This window comes from Scylla paramamosain, chromosome 25 (assembly GCF_035594125.1).
Source record: "Scylla paramamosain isolate STU-SP2022 chromosome 25, ASM3559412v1, whole genome shotgun sequence".
NCBI classification, from domain to species: Eukaryota; Metazoa; Arthropoda; class Malacostraca; order Decapoda; family Portunidae; genus Scylla; species Scylla paramamosain.
In genome coordinates this window covers 5,257,501-5,274,663 of record NC_087175.1, presented here as the reverse complement: position 1 = coordinate 5,274,663, position 17,163 = coordinate 5,257,501, and the positions used below count along the sequence as shown (strand labels likewise).

Here is a 17,163-nt window from a genome sequence, read left to right as displayed (position 1 = left end):
TAACTCTTGCGTTAGAGATGTGGACAGAATAGGGGTTGAGAAAAACTGGCGGAAACGTCTCAGAACACCTAGCATCATGGAAGCTGTTTTAGCTAGAGATGAGATGTGAAGTTTCCAGTTATGATTTTAAGTAAAGGACAGTTAGGTTTTTCTTTTCTCTCCATTTTTTTCTATTCTTGTTTAAATTCCATTAGTATCATTTTTTTTACTTCTTTTCTCCTCTTTCTTCTCGTCCTCTCTTTTTTATTTTGTCAATTTCAGCTATTGTTCTTCTTTTACTTCCTTCTCATTCTCTTCTTTTCTTAATTTTTCTTTGGTCTTTCTTTCTCTAGTTTTATTTTTTCTCTTAATTAGTTACTGCCTGTCTTACAACTTCAATCTCTCTCTCTCTCTCTCTCTCTCTCTCTCTCTCTCTCTCTCTCTCTCTCTCTCTCTCTCTCTCTCTCTCTCTCTCTCTCTCTCTCTCTCTCGGGAAAATGAAAACATTTAATGGAAAAATAACATGTATTATTTTTACTTAATTTATGAATACTTTTTTTTATACAGAATAATTAGAGGAACCAAGAAAATTAATTATACATGTACACTTACGTATATATGTATGTATGTATGTATGTATGTATGTATGTATGTATGCGTGTATATATGTATGTATGTATGTGGGTGTCAGTGATCTTAGGGATTAGGAGATCAAAGGGAAGAGAGAGAGAGAGAGAGAGAGAGAGAGAGAGAGAGAGAGAGAGAGAGAGAGAGAGAGAGAGAGAGAGAGAGAGAGAGAGAGAGAGAGAGAGAGAGAGACTACACGTGCACTAATGGAGCTGAGGAAGTGAAAGTAAAGGAATAGAAGGGGATAGAAATTAATAGTCAGATAGATAGATAGAGAGAAACATAGATAGAAAGGTGGATAAATAGATAGATAGACAGATAGATAAATAAAAAGATGCATACGTAGATGGATAGACAGACAGATAAACAAATAAATAGATAAATAGATAGACAGATAGATAGACAGACAGACAGATAAACATAGATAAATAAACAAATAGACAGACAAACAGACAGATAGATAAATAGACAGACAAACAGATAGACAGCCATTACAAACTGATAACCACACAAATAGACAGACAGAAAGAAAGATAGACAGATAGACATATTAAGAATATACACACATAGTTAACTTACAACCAAATTGAATAAGAAAAATAAATAAATAAAAATAGAAGTTCCCGGCCTTTTCAATAAGATATGTAATAAACAGATTAATAAAAAGTTAGGAAGGTTTCACACTGCAGGCGATGGAAGAAGAGGAGGAGGAGAGGAGGAGGAGGAGGAGGAGGAGGAGGAGGAGGAGGAGGAGGAGGAGGAGGAGCGACAATAGCAATAAGAAAGAGGAGTAAGAGGAACTGGTAAAGAGACTGGAAACCTGCAAAGGAAAGCTGTGAAGAAGGAAGGAAGGAAGGAAGGAAGGAAGGAAGGAAGGAAGTAGGGAAGGAGTGAAAGGAAGAAGAGGGAGAGGGAGAGGGAAAATGAAAGAGGAGAATGGAAGGTAATGAGAAGGAGAGTTACAATGGACAGAGAGAGAGAGAGAGAGAGAGAGAGAAGAGAGAGAGAGAGAGAGAGAGAGAGAGAGAGAGAGAGAGAGAGAGAGAGAGAGAGAGAGAGAGAGAGCAAAACAGTGAAACGAAATCTCTTCTTCTTCTTCTTCTTCTTCTTCTTCTTCTTTCTTCTTCTTCTTCTTCTTCTTCTTCTTCTTCTTCTTCTTCTTCTTCTTCTTCTTCTTCTTCTTTCCTGTCAACACTTCTCTCATAAAAGTAAAGAAAGACACATTTTAAAAGCCACATTTGTGTTATTTTGTTATTTTGATTGTTTTTATTTTTTTTCCCACTGCTCAGAGGAAACAGTTTTATATGATATGTGTAGTTTTGATTGTTTTTGAAATCTCAAGTTTTCTTCCCCTTTGAAATTTGAAAAAAAAAATACATGAGAAAATTTTGAGTTTTGAGTTGTTTTTAAAGATTTTGAAAGCCACGAATTATGTACATTTTTATTTTTTATTTTTTGATGTAGTATTAGTATATATATTTTTTGGGCGGGGTGTATTAAATTTCGAAATGGTGAAGAAAAAATTGTTTCAGTCTTCTGTTTTTGATTATTTTATAGTTTGTGCGTGTTGGGTCACTCTGAATCACACACACACACACATTTAAATACAGAGCAGTAGGAGTTGTGACTGAATATATTACAGTGTTGTCAGCAATAGTTTGTACAAATGAAGCAATTGACAGACAGGTGGGATTTCAGACAGGTAACAACATTAATAACAAACAACAACAACAACAACAACAGCGAAATAACAGGTAGTAGAAGTTGTAGTAGTAGTAGTGGTAGTAGTAGTAGTAGTGGTGGTGGTGGTGGTGGTGGTGATAATAGTATTAGCAGTAGTAGCATTAAACACCTATGAAGTTGAGAATTAATCTTTTTCTTTTTTCTTTTTTTTTTTTTTTTTTTTGCAATTTGAAGCTTCACTTAAAGATTCGAACTGTCTCATGAAACGGTGGATGAAAATTGTCTGTTTTCTCATCTCAGTTTCCCGTCCACACTTATTTTGAAGTATTTTTTTTTTTGTAAGTCCAGTTCATATTTTCCTCATCAAAGTTTTTTTTTTTTTATAATTGAAAGACGAAAGTTTTATTTTATTTCACTTTTAATTTTCCATCCACTCTCATTCCACAGTATTTTTGTTTTTAATTCCACTTCCAATTTCCAACTTTATTTTCTCGTCCCTGCAGTTTTTTTTTTTTTATCACTGAAATAAGAAAGTTTTATCTTATTTTCATCATTATTTCCTATCACAGGTATTTTTTTTTATTGAAATATGAGTTTTATTTAATTCCCAACTTTTTTTTTTCCATTTTCATGTTTTCTTTTATTGAAATAGAAAGTTTTATCTATTTTGTTACCTCTAAGTCTAGTTTCAAAGGTTTGCAGGGTTCCGAAGCACTCACGTCTCATTTGAAGGGTTCAGAAGCACTCAGATCACTGGTTCGAGTTGTGGTTCGCAGGTTCGCTCATTAAAGACTCACTGAGGCGGTGGTTCGAATCGTTGCTGCTTGAGTTCCGGTGCCTCGGTGCTTCGCTTGTCTCGGGTTCGTCTTCTGGCGGAGTGCGTCACTTTAGAAGGTTGGTGAGGCGGGGGGGGAGGAGGGGCTGAATCTCTCTCTCTCTCTCTCTCTCTCTCTCTCTCTCTCTCTCTCTCTCTCTCTCTTATGTTTGTTTCTTTCCTTTATTTACTTCATTCATTACTTATTTACTCTCTCTCTCTCTCTCTCTCTCTCTCTCTCTCTCATAAATTTGTTTCCGTCATTCTTTCACTTCTTCATTCATTCTTTATGTAAGGGGGGTAGGGGATGGGGGGAAGGGAGGAGGGGGGTATTTTGTGTTCTGGTTAGTTAGGTTTTTTTTTGTGTTATTTTCTGTCTTCACCTGTGCTTGTCTGATAATACACCTGTTCTTCATATGCATACATTCACACACACACACACACACACACACACACATACACACACACACACACACACACACACACACACACACACACACACACACACACACACACACACACCTGTCAATTCTTTTCTCTCTCTTTTCTTTTCCTTACATCAGAACACACGCAAGCAGAGGATCCACCATACCTTCACAGCCCACACCTGTCTCACACCTGCACCCTCACACCTGTCCCACACACCTGTTCCTCACACACACCAGTCACCAACTACACACCTGAACACTGACAAAAAACAGGTATCTCTCAGTAAGTCCCTCATTCCTGTACATACATACACCCACACCTGCGCCGCTGCTACAGGTGTGTCTCCACGACCCCCCGCGGCAGGGACAAGGTGAGAAAGTGTGTTTCTGAGCGGCGGGACTCGTGCAGGGGCAGGAGACAGCCGCCCTCCGTGCCTCATAAAGGTGATTCACTGCTTGTTTCCTCCAGCATCTGCAAAAACCTTCTACACGAGTAAGGTGGAGGTCCTTCCTTCTTACCATTAATGTTGCGGCTCTTGAAAATTATCGTGTCATCCTTCAGAGAGATGGTCACGAGTCTGCTGGAGGCGCTGCGTGGGTAGTGGTGGCAGGGGAAGGTCGTGGTGGCTTTCAGAAGGTCAGCCTCGTCAGGGGTGAAGAACCAGCTGTCCACCCATCGGCGCAGGCAGGGCAGGGTGTACGCCAGGGAACAGAAGCCAGAGCGGAATTTAGTGTTCATCCAGCATAGGATAATCGGGTTGTAGCAGGTGTGGGACATGGCCAGCCAATGGAACAGAGCCCACACCTGCATCATGTAGGGCCACGAGTCCACCACCCACAGCTCCCGCACCACCTGAGGGCAAGACACGTGTTAGGGAGGTTGGGAGGTGAAGTAGTGAGGTGCTGTAAGGATGCAAGGATAGTGTAACATAAGGGAAGCTACAGGAAGCCGCCTGATGTACCATGTGGCTGTCTGTTCTTTTATAATTGTCTCTTTTCTTTTCCTCTTTTCGACACTTCTCTCGTAAAAGTAAACAAAGACGCGTTTCAAGGTCACTGTTGTAATGCTTTGATTTTGTTTTCAGTGCCCAGAAGGATTTGTTTTTTTTTTTGTTGTATGGTTAGGTTGCTTTGATTGTTTTTCAAAGGTCACGTTCTGGTCTACGGCAAACGAAAAGGCTGATGAGAAACGGCTCCCTAACCATTTCTGTGCCTTGAGCTTCCTTTGCTCACTCACTAAAAACAAAAAACAAAAAAAAAAAAAAAACTGCAGAGATACGAACAAAAAAGAGAAAAGCAAGTTAACTTCATCTTTTCCAGTAGTCAACCAAATGATAAAAATGGCTGCAGAACAATAGGTGTCCAAAAAGTAGCGCACACAAGGTTATGGAAGAAAAAAAAATGTGGCAATGAAAGGGTAAAGGTGCCAAAGGGTGATCGAAAGGGTTACCTAAAAATACCCCAAAATTATGAGAAACTATCTTATTCACCTGAGTCACGCTAGACAATATAACCCTTTCACTGCTCAGGTCATCCTTCATTAACCCTTTGAATCCAGTGGCCGTCTTGTACCATTGTTTAGGCTGAGATTGCATGGTTTCTAAATTTCGCGGGTGCAGTCTTAAAATCAGTGAGCTGTGTCTTATGTTTTGTAAAATTCCCGCTCTACAAGTATCTAGTTTCTCACTGTTTAAAGTTGGAATAGAGTGATTTGATATGTTTGAAGAAGCCACCTGGATTTTAATGGTTAACCTCCCTAGCACTGGTAAAATGGTTCGTGAAGCTGCACAGGACGGAAGACAAAGATAGAGCAGAAATCTAATCTTATCTTTTTACGTTACAGAGACATTTATGGAAGCTTAGCACAGAAATAGTCTAAAAATTCATGGGGGTATTGAAGGGAAAAAACTTGTTGAGGTATTGCACGATCTAACCCTTCATTGCAACCTGACTCATATTTTTTCCCCCCTCAGTCACTATCCACTCAGACATTTCCTCTTGTACTCCCACCGCTGCACAGTTTGCCGACTAGAAATTGCGAAATCTCCTCTCTTTTTCTTTTTTTCTTTTTTCTTTTTCCATCCCTTTCTTGTCCGTGCTCATAAAGGTTTGACACATTGGCTGAGTGGTGGGAATTGCTCCTCTTGTTGCCTGTCACAGTGAAAGGGTTCAAGTAATACACGCGTTAGCTGAGGCAGGAAGGACCTTTGACTTTTTGACTTGTAATGGTGTAATGGTACGCTTCTCTCTTCTTCTTCTTCTTCTTCTTCTTTTTTTATGTAGTCTTTCTGGTCTGTGGTAATTAAAAGGCTGAGAAAGGGTTCTACTGAAGGTGTCAGTCCCAAAAAGTGGTCAAAAAGGGTTACGTATACAAAACCATAAGGAAAATTGTCTTGAAATATTATTTTTTTTTTCATTTGAATCATGTAAGTCAATTTTATAAAGTCCCATTAACAAATAGGTGAAGTAGATGAAAAAAGTAGTTCAATAATTCAACAAAAGAAGAAGCGATAGAAGATTTAAACCACTGAAATCATGAGGAAAATGGTCTTGAAATATTACTTCATTTCAGTGACACTAGACGATTTTCACAAAGCCCCATTAACAAATACACAGTTATATCAATCAATCAATCAAGCAATCAAACAAGAAGTAATAGCAGATTTGCGTAATTAAACCACCCATCACTTGTTCCCTTTGCTGTCAGACGTGCTCTTTCAAATGGTACACAACGCTTGCAACGGAATATCTAATTTGAGCATTCGTGAAAGTCAAAGGGTTAAAAGATTACATAAAAGGGTTACATGATAGATGGTGGGCGGGGTGAGCTGTGGTAAAAGGACTGCCACCTACAGGCTGTTGGCTCCCTGTGGATCAGTAAATAGATATACGTAAGGATGTATGTAGGAATGTATGTATGAGGGAAAAATACAGCCATACTAAAGGGACATAGGTACATAAATATATAGATGTATGTATGTATGTATATAGGTAGATAGATAAAATAGATAGGACAGATAAATAAATGCATAAATTGATATATGCTGAAAAAAAAAGGTTTGTTAAAGAAATAGAGACACACAGACATATAAATAAATACATACATGCATAGGTACATAGCTTGACCGTCAGATAGATAAACGCACATTACCTACAGCTTGCAAAAAAAAAAAAAAAATAAATAAAAAAAAAAATAAATAAAATAAATAAGTAAATAAAAAAATAAATAAAATAAAACACAGTAATAAGCAGAACAGGAAAAGTAACAACGATAGCATTTAGTGACAAGTGAAAAACAGTTGTAGAGGTAATTCGAAGAGAGAGAGAGAGAGAGAGAGAGAGAGAGAGAGAGAGAGAGAGATGAGAGAGAGAGAGAGAGAGAGAGAGAGAGAGAGAGAGAGAGTTTGTTTACGAGAAAAGTATGAAGTAGAAACTGAGAAAAGGAAAGTAAAATATGGCTGAAAGTTTGGCAGGAAGGAGAGAGAGAAAGAGAGAGAGGAGACCGAGAGGGGAAGAGAGGGAAAGGGAGAGAGAGGGAGAGAGAGGGAGGGAGAGCGAGAGAAAGAAAAAAAAATGGAGCGAAGATTTGAAGGCCGAAGTAAAAAGACGGAGGGAGAGGAAGAAGTTTAGCAAGAGAGAGAAAGAAAGAGAGAGAGAGAGAGAGAGAGAGAGAGAGAGAGAGAGAGAGAGAGAGAGAGAGAGAGAGAGAGAGAGAGAGACAGACAGACAGGACTGATTCTAATGAAGTTACCTGAGTTTAACACCCAAACTTAATTAACTGTCCTCAGGTGAACATAGAGCAAAACTTAATAAACAAAAGACATTAAACTGCAGCTACACGCAAAAAAATAAATAAATAAAATAAATAAAATGAATAAATAAAAGAACAGAAATAAATAAAATACAAAAAATAAATAGAAAAATAATAAAATAAAATACATCTTAACTGATATTGAGAGAGAGAGAGAGAGAGAGAGAGAGAGAGAGAGAGAGAGAGAGAGAGAGAGAGAGAGAGAGAGAGAGAGAGAGAGTCATGTCACAACCATAATCAAATTTCTATTAATTAAAACACGGTGACATTTCTACTCTCTCTCTCTCTCTCTCTCTCTCTCTCTCTCTCTCTCTCTCTCTCTCTCTCTCTCTCCTCTCTCTCTCTGCTTTTAACCCCTACACTGAATTTTTTTTTTTTTTCAAAGGTAAATATGTCACCATTTTCCTTCCTTTTTTCCCTCCCCCCCCTCCTTCCCCTTCCTTCCTTTATTCCCTCCACCTTGCTTCCTCTCCCCACGTCAAAAATTTAGTAAAAGGGAGAAGATGAACATAATACTGTAAACACCCTTCTTCTTCTTCTTCTTCTTCTTCTTCTTCTTCTTCTTCTTCTTCTTCTTCTTCTTCTTCTTCTTCTTCTTCTTCTTCTTCTTCTTCTTCTTCCTTTCCCTTCCTTCCCCTTCTAAAATGAAAAAAAGGGGAAAGGTATTTGGTGCGTGAAAAGTGAAAGAAGAAAATGCGTAGAAAAAGATGTGAATTTAATTTGTGTGTGTGTGTGTGTGTAATGTGTGTGTGTGTGTGTGTGTGTGTGTGTGTGTGTGTGTGTGTGTGTGTGTAATGTGTTTGTTTTAATGTGTATTTATTTTTGTTTTGTTTGTTTATGCATTTGTTTGTTTATTTTTCTTGTTTACGCATTTGTGTACTTATTTTTGTTTGTTTGTGCATTTGTTTGTTTATTTTAGCTATTTATGTTATTTTATTCTATTTATTTTTTCGTCGCGTTATTATTATGATATTCATTAAAGGCGTTTTTCTTAGGTTCTTCTCCTTTTTATCTGAACTTTTCTTTCTTTTTTCCTTTTTTTGTGTTGCTGCTTTCAGTTAGTCAGCTGGTCAGTCAGTTAGCCAGCCAGTCAATCAGTCAGTCAGTCAGTCAGTCAGTCAGTCAGTCAGTCAGTCAATTAGTCAGTCAATCAGTCAGTCAGTCAGTCAGTCAGCTGGTCAGTCAGTAAGCAAGCTAGCCGGTCAGTTAGTTAGTTAGTCAGTCAGTCAGTCAGTCAGTCAGTCAGTCATTCATTCAGTCAGTCAGTCAGTCATTCAGTCAGTAAGCCAGCCAGCCGGTCAGAAGTTAGTCAGTCAGTCTGTCAGTTACCTAGTCAGTCAGTCAGTCTGTCTGTCAGTTAGCTAGCCAGCCATTCAGTGAATCAGTCAGTCAGACAGTCAATCAGTCAGCTAGCCAGACAGCCATTCAGTCTGTCAGTCAGTCAGTCAGTCAGTCAGTTAGCCAGCCAGCCAGCCATTCAGTCAGTCAGTCAGTCAGTCAGTCAGTCAGTCAGTTAGCCAGCCAGCCATTCAGTCAGTCAGTCAGCTATTCAGTCAGTCAGCCAGCCAGCCAGCCAGCCAGCCAGCCAGCCATTCAGTAAGTCAGTCAGTCAGACAGTCAGCCATTCAGTCAGTCAGTCAGCCAGCCAGCCAGCCAGCCAGCCAGCCATTCAGTAAGTCAGTCAGTCAGTCAGTCAGCCATTCAGTCAGTCAGTCAGTCAGTTAGCCATCCAGCCATTCAGTAAGTCATTCAGTCAGTCAGTCACTTACGAGGAAACTAACCAACAAACAAGCTAACAAACTCAGGAACTCCCTGCCTGCAGCTGCACTTCCTCCTTCCTGTGACTTGAACTCTTTCACGAGGGAAGCTACGAGACAATTATCCTTCAACTTTGGATGATCCTTTTGACCTTGAGTGACTGGCATCTCTGTGGGCTTTTCCCTTCCCCCTCACTTTTTTTTTTTTGTTTTGTTTTATTCCCTATGGCCAGTGCCCCTTCTCATAAAAAAAAAAAAAAGGAAAAAAGAAAATGCACACTCCCACAGTTCATATACACAAGTCCCCCCCATCGTAAAGGTCACATAGAGAAAAGAAAACGGAGAGAAATTACAGCTTTTTTCCACTTTTTCCCTCTTTTATTCCCCTCGTTTTATATTTTTCCCTCGCTGCCTCACATTCCCAATATCACGTGTGATTTTATTTGATTACTTTATTTATTTCCATTTTTTTTTTCCTGCCGGCGTGAAAGGGGAAAGAATTTGATAGGATGTTCAGTTCATGATTTTTTTTCTTCTTTTTCCTTTTTTCCCCTTTTATTTTCTGTTATGTTGGTGTGTGGGTGTTTTTGAAGGAGAGAGAGAGAGAGAGAGAGAGAGAGAGAGAGAGAGAGAGAGAGAGAGAGAGAGAGAGAGAGAGAGAGAGAGAGAGAGAGAGAGAGAGAGAGTAACCTAATTATTTCCTCAAGCGTAACAAGTTTTAACGAGATGTCAGTAGTAGTAGTAGTAGTAGTAGTAGTAGTAGTAGTAGTAGTAGCAGTAGTAATTTTCTTCTTCTTCTTCTTCTTCTTCTTCTTCTTCTTCTTCTTCTTCTTCTTCTTCTTCTTCTTCTTCTTCTTCTTCTTCTTCTTCTTCTTCTTCTTCTTCTTCTTCTCTTCTTCTCTTCTTCTTCCTCCTCCTCCTCCTCCTCCTCCTCCTCCTCCTCCTCCTCCTCCTCCTCCTCCTCCCCTCCTCCTCCCTCCTCCTCCTCCTCCTCCTCCTCCTCCTCCTCCTAATGCCCCTCTTCTCTTTTTCTTCCTTATCACCATCACCACCACCATCACCACCACCACCACCACCACCACCACCACCACCACCACCCTTGCAATCACTCCCATCAACCTTTCACCTCCACTCCTAACAACGTGACAGACAGACAGACAGACAGACAGACAGACAGACAGACAGAAAGACAAAGAGATCGATAGCTAAACAAACAGAGAGATGGAGGTAAATTTTCACAACCATGACCTTCTGCTGCCAATTTCACTCTCACTTTTTTCAGGTAAGGTTGCTCATCTCACCTTTCCTAATTAGCTCCTGGCATCACCTGGAGGGAAGGACAGCTGAGTGAGTGAGTGGCCTTTTAGGGTGAGGCTGTAAGAGTGAGGGTGACCGTGATGCTTGCTATTGTATTTACCTGCTTGTGTGTTCACCTGTGTAATCACCTTGTTAGTGATTGGTATTGTTGTTGTTGTAGTTGTTATTGTTGTTGTTATTATTGTATTAGATTCTCCTCTTTTTTTTCCTTCTCTCTGCTTGGCTTGGGCGTCCTCAGGTTCTGATGTGATGTTAAGTAGGTTTATTTAGTATTCGTATTTGAAGGGTGTGTATAGAGAGGGATGTATGAATAGTAGAGGCTGTGCGGTCAGTGTTGTGTCAAGGTGGTCCAGTGTAACTCGTGAAGCATGAAAACCTGAATGCAGTGATATGCTAGCAGTTGGCAAGCCTGGATCCTTAAGGTACTGTTCAGATGAGGGTTCGAAGCTTCATATCTACTGCTGTTGATGTACTGGCTAAACCAAACCGAGGGAATATTTGTTTGTTGCTGCAACAGGTGACTGCTTTACCTGTGAACTTATATCTGCAGTTCGTATCCTGTGATAGACACCCCCAGTGCTGCGTCATGTGGGATACTTTTACAGTTAAGCAAGTTTGTGGAACTTCACGCGTGCTTCAGACTGCTGCAGAACCTCACGTGTGCTTCAGACATTGCTTCAAAGAGATGAGTGATTCGAAAAGGCAATGAATGCAGCAGGGAACACCACAGTCGCGAGAATCCGAACTGTTACGAGGCGTGAGGTGAGGTGAGAAGCGAGCCCCTCCCCCCCCCATGGCAGTGCTACCAACCGTTCCCATGACACGCCTGACACCACGGGAAGCTCAGCACTTTACCAGCTTTTTTAACTTTGTACATATTTTCTCCGTTCTTTTCATTTTCTTCTTTCCTTTAAAACAATAAACTTGCTATTTGGTAGTACGTCAACCTTTGCAAGCACGAGGGGGTAGTGGATGGGTGCCGGCAGGGGAGGGATGGGAGGGTTGGTGGTGCTGGAGTGCGGCTGGTCCTCAGTCTTGCCAGAACAGAGCCTTGTGTGTACCTTGTAAACACGCGCAAACTCTTGTCATCTGGTGCTTTTCCGCAACTTGTTAGTGAACTGTACACCGCAGAATAGAACTAGAGAGGAGAGAGAGAGAGAGAGAGCTACTTTATGGTGAGTACAGCAGTTATGTTAAGAATATTTGTTTTTACTCAGCCTCACCGATTCCACCATAAAAATCTGTTGACGTTTTAATCCACTCACATATTCACCTCCTATCATATTCACCTGTTTACATATTCACCTGCTGTCACATTCATCCACTGTCTATCTTCTGTCATACTCACCTGTCATATTCACCTGTCATATTCACCTGTTTATTTCCTTATTTACATATTCTTCGGACATATTCACTATCATATTCACCTGTCATTTTCAGCTGCCTTTCTCCACCTGTCTGTTTATTCCCAACGTACATAATTAACTTTCATATTTTTCCCTGTGGTTATTTTACTCCCCTTTTTTTCCTCTTTTTTTCCTTATTTTCCTCCCCTCTGCATAATGGTGGTGATGGTGGTGGTGATGGTGATGGTGATGGTGGTGGTGTACTGGAGTCTTTTATATATCCTGTGTTCATCAATTATTCCTTTGTTTCGTCTAGTATTGCTAGAATCGTTATTATTATTTTTGAGTGAAGGGGCCGAGGAGAGATGAATGAAAGCACACACACACACACACACACAGAGAGAGAGAGAGAGAGGAGAGAGAGAGAGAGAGAGAGAGAGAGAGAGAGAGAGAGAGAGAGAGAGAGGAGAGAGAGAGAGAGAATTTTATCCTTAATATCATGAAACGACTAACAGTTAAAATGTATCTCGTGGTGTTGATGGTGATAGTGGTGGTGATAGTTGTTGTTATTCCATCTGGTGTAGTTAGGAAGGATTATCTTGACTACGAGTCCCATGGGAAGAAATGTAACGGGAATAAATGGCTTGGAAAATAAATGGAATGAACTCGTGTCAACTTTTGGGTTACGTTAGGTTAGGTTAGGTTAGGTTAGGTTGGGTTGGGTTAGGTTAGGTTGGGTTAGGTTAGGTTAGGTTGGGTTGGGTTGGGTTGGGTTAGGTTAGGTTAGGTTAGGTTGGGTTAGGTTAGGTTAGGTTAGGTTAGGTTGGGTTGGGTTGGGTTGGGTTGGGTTGGGTTGGGTTGGGTTGGTTGGGTTAGGTTAGGTTAGGTTAGGTTGGGTTAGGTTAGGTTAGGTTAGGTTAGGTTAGGTTAGGTTGGGTTGGGTTGGGTTGGGTTGGGTTGGGTTGGGTTGGGTTGGTTGGGTTAGGTTTAGGTTAGGTTAGGTTAGGTTAGGTTGGGTTAGGTTAGGTTAGGTTAGGTTAGGTTGGTTAGGTTAGGTTAGGTTAGGTTAGGTTAGGTGAGGTTAGGTTAGGTTAGGTTGGATTCGGTTGGGTTAGGTTAGGTTAGGTTAGGTTGGATTCGGTTGGGTTGGGTTAGGTTAGTTTAGGTTAGGTTAAGTTAGGTTAGGTTAGGTTAGGTTGGGTTGGGTTAGGTTAGGTTAAGTTAGGTTAGGTTAGGTTAGGTTAGGTTAGGTTAGGTTAGGTTGGGTTGGGTTAGGGTTAGGTGAGGTGAGGTTAGGTTGCGTCAGATTAGGTTAGGTTGGGAAAATTTAAAAGTAGAGTTTTAAGTATGTTAGTAAATTTGAAGGTAGCTTTAGAAGATTGGTGCAGGTTTTGAGGCGAGGTGTTTTGAAGCATTGTGGCAAATTTTAAGGTAGAACATGAAATATTTTGGTGAATTTTAAGGTGTAGAGTTAGAAACATTATAGCGGAATGAGAGGTAGAGTTTTGAAACAAGGCGGCAAATCTTGTGATGAAATTTGAAACAGTCCACTTGTAATATAGAGTTTGAAACATTTTGCTAAATCTTAAGGTAGAATTTCAAAACAGTATACAGCATTTTAAGGCAAGTACTTTTTCGAATACTTTATCAAGTTTTAAAGCAAAATTATGTAACTGAACCGAATTTTAAGGGAAGAGTTTAAAATTAACACGAATTTCAAGATAGAACGTGAATCATTGCGCACGCCTAATTACAAGCACCTCCACACACCTGTCCATTACAACACACCTGTCCATTACAACACACCCTCTTCCACACACCTGTCCATTACAACACACCCTCTTCCACACACCTGTCCATTACAACACACCCTCTTCCACACACCTGTCCATTACAACACACCCTCTTCCACACACCTGTCCATTACAACACACCCTCTTCCACACACCTGTTCATTACAACACACCCTCTTCCACACACCTGTCCATTACAACACACCCTCTTCCACACACCTGTCCATTACAACACACCCTCTTCCACACACCTGTCCATTACAACACACCCTCATCCACACACCTGTCCATTTCTCCACATCCCCCTCCACACACATGCCTACACACACCACACCTACACCACCTGTCCAATAATCCATCTCTCTTCCACACACACCTGTCGACTTCACCCTACCTTTCCACACGCTTCTCCACCTTCCTTCCACACCTGTAATTCTTCTCACAAACACACCTGTAATCACTTTAGCCTTTACTCTCTCTCTCTCTCTCTCTCTCTCTCTCTCTCTCTCTCTCTCTCTCTCTCTCTCTCTCTCTCTCTCTCTCTCTTATTTGATTTAGGATAATTGAACTGATAGGTAAGAATTTCTGTTTCCTGTCCTATTGAATTCTGGCTTTGTTGTGTTTCAGTATCTCTCTCTCTCTCTCTCTCTCTCAGTGCTTCAGTGAACGAATTTAACGACGAGCGTAAAAAGAGAGACGTATCTGAGAGAGAGAGAGAGAGAGAGAGAGAGAGAGAGAGAGCAATAGCAATGAATTTAAGTGCTCACTGACCTCATTGTCTCGAACATGTCCGTTTCATTGGCTTCGTCCACCACTTTTTCGAAACACACACACACACACACACACACACACACACACACACACACACACACACACACACACACACACACACACACTATGTTTCTATTATGTTCTTTATTCTCTTTATTTTCATTTATTTATTTTGTAATTTGTGGATTTCTTTTTTTTTTTTTGTTTGTTTTATAAGTGAATATTTTATAAAACTTCTACTACTTGTTTATTTATTTGGTTTATGTTCACTTTATCGATTATTTATTTGGTTTATTTTCACTTTATCGACGATTCAGGATTTAAGGAATTTGTGAATGATTTAGAATTTTTATTATTGACATGTCTATTAATTTTCTTATCACTTCATTTATATATTTATTTCCTTGATGGCTTCTTCCCTTTGAAATGCTCCGAGTTTTGATTTATGTCTTATTGATTTGTTTATTTATTTATTTATTTATCTTTTACGTTGAGAGATGCTTTTATTATTTATTTATTTATTTTATCATTTATTATGTTTTGTGTGTGTTTCCCTTTTGTTTTTCCCCTTTAGTTTGCATCCATTGTGCAGAGAAAAATAGAAAGCTAAATATTTCTCTTTTTATATAACTCACGTCAAGGCATCGTTAGGCAACCATGCAGTGCAGTACTAAACTAACAAGCTACTCTCTCTCTCTCTCTCTCTCTCTCTCTCTCTCTCTCTCTCTCTCTCTCTCTCTCTCTCTCTCTCTCTCTCTCTCTCTCTGTCAAATATTCAGTATCTTCGCAAACTAACAAGCCACTTCAAACAGCACTTCAGCCAGTTATTAATTCACTTTACCTATTCACGTTCCTTGCAGCAACATTCAACGACATGCTGCAACAACCTCACCCGAACAAATCAACTTATTTCAATTTCACCTTCGGAAAATGATTAAGTGAAATCTTCCTATCGGATTTAACCCCCCTTCCTCTCCCCCCGCCAAGTAATTAATGAAAAAGTAGGAGTGAATATCGCAACCTTCTCTCTCTCTCTCTCTCTCTCTCTCTCTCTCTCTCTCTCTCTCTCTCTCTCTCTCTCTCTCTCTCTCTCTCTCTCTCTCTCTCTCTCCAAACTTGTATTTCCTGTATAATTTCGTATCTATCATTAATTTTTCGACTATACGTTTCTTGTCTTTTTGTCTCATGTTCATAACTTGTTGGTTTCTTAGTATCCTTCATTTCCTTCGTGGTTTTATTTTGTTTTATTTTATTTATCTAATTTATTTATTTTTTGTTTTACTTCGTTCGTTCGTTTGTGTGTGTGTGTGTGTGTGTGTGTGTGTGTGTGTGTGTGTGTGTGTGTGTGTGTGTGTTGCCATGACAGTGACATGAATCGGGGTAAGAGTAACAAGAGTAAAATTCATGAGGAGGAGGAGGAGGAGGAGGAAGAGGAGGAGGAGGAGGAGGAGGAGGAGGAGGAGGAGGAGGAGGAGGAAGGCAAAAAGGAGGCGGTGGATGAGGCTGTGCTGTTAATTAACGTAGTGGAAGGACTCTCTCTCTCTCTCTCTCTCTCTCTCTCTCTCTCTCTCTCTCTCTCTCTCTCTCTCTCTCTCTCTCTCTCTCTCTCTCTCTCTCTCTCTCTCATTCGGTCCGTGTGACATTTTTAGTTCATTGTTTTATTTGTCTTTTCTTCCTCCTCCTCCTCCTCCTCCTCCTCCTCCTCCTCCTCCTCCTCCTCCTCCTCCTCCTCCTCCTCCTCCTCCTCCTCCTCCTCCTCCTCCTCTTACGTCATTGAGAGAAGGTTTATTTTTTTCCTAATTGAACTTTAATATTTCAAGGTTAGGGAGAGAGAGAGAGAGAGAGAGAGAGAGAGAGAGAGAGAGAGAGAGAGAGAGAGAGAGAGAGAGAGAGAGAGAGAGAGAGAGAATTTAATACAACAAGGAAAACCACCACCACCATCACCACTAACAACAACAACAACAACAGCAGCAGCAGCAGCAATAACAACACCACCAGTGCCACTAGTAACAGACACAGACCTGTCATACACACAGTCATACATCACACATCAAATTATATAACATTACACATAACATTCCCTGATGAAATTGAGAAGAGAGAGAGAGAGAGAGAGAGAGAGAGAGAGAGAGAGAGAGAGAGAGAGAGAGAGAGAGAGAGAGAGAGAGAGAGAGAGAGAGAGAGGGAGATATTAAATGAAAATAAAGGCAATAAAGGCGTTTCTGATTTGTGTATATATGTATATATATATATATATATATATATATATATATATATATATATATATATATATATATATATATATATATATATATATATATATATAGGTAGATAGATATTTTTTTTATGTAGGAGGGACACTGGCCAAGGGCAACAAAAATCCAAAAAAAAGGAAAGCCCACTGAGATGCCAGTCCCATAAAAGGGTCCAAAGCAGTAGTAAAAAATTGAATTATAAGTGTCTTGAAACCTCCCTCTTGAAGGAATTCAAGTCATAGGAAGGTGGAAAATGCAGAAGCAGGCTGGGAGTTCCAGAGTTTACCAGAGAAAGGGATGAATGATTGAGAATACTGGTTAACTCTTGCGTTAGAGAGGTGGACAGAATAGGGGTGAGAGAAAGAAGAAAGTCTTGTGCAGCGAGGCCGCGGGAGGAGGGGAGGCATGTAGTTAGCAAGAAAATAGCAGTAGAAGACAGCTAGAGGTGCAACATTTGAGGCGATGAGAGAGAGGCTGAAGACAGTCAGTTAGAGGAGAGGAGTTGATGAAACGAAAAGCTTTTGATTCCACTCCGGGGGGTGGGGTGAGAAAAACTGGCGGAGACGTCTCAGAACACCTAAC

The 17,163-nt window shown here is 40.2% G+C and overlaps 1 protein-coding gene across 4 annotated transcripts in view; it reads right to left on the bottom strand.

Annotated features, from left to right (window-relative positions):
* Positions 1-707: 707 nt before the first annotated feature.
* The window catches only part of LOC135113152 (RYamide receptor-like), a 119,915-nt gene continuing 103,459 nt past the window's right edge, over positions 708-17,163 (bottom strand). For 2 of the 4 annotated variants that reach the window (XM_064028226.1, XM_064028227.1), the window contains exons 4-5: positions 4,051-4,384; positions 708-3,158 (exon numbers count right to left, since the gene is read on the bottom strand). In XM_064028226.1, coding sequence (XP_063884296.1) covers positions 3,040-3,158; positions 4,051-4,384 — 453 coding nt within the window. In that variant the 3' untranslated portion in view covers positions 708-3,039. Of the gene's footprint in view, positions 3,159-3,517; positions 4,385-17,163 lie in introns of those variants that run through there. The other 2 variants (XM_064028228.1, XR_010274731.1) reach the window with 2 other exon arrangements.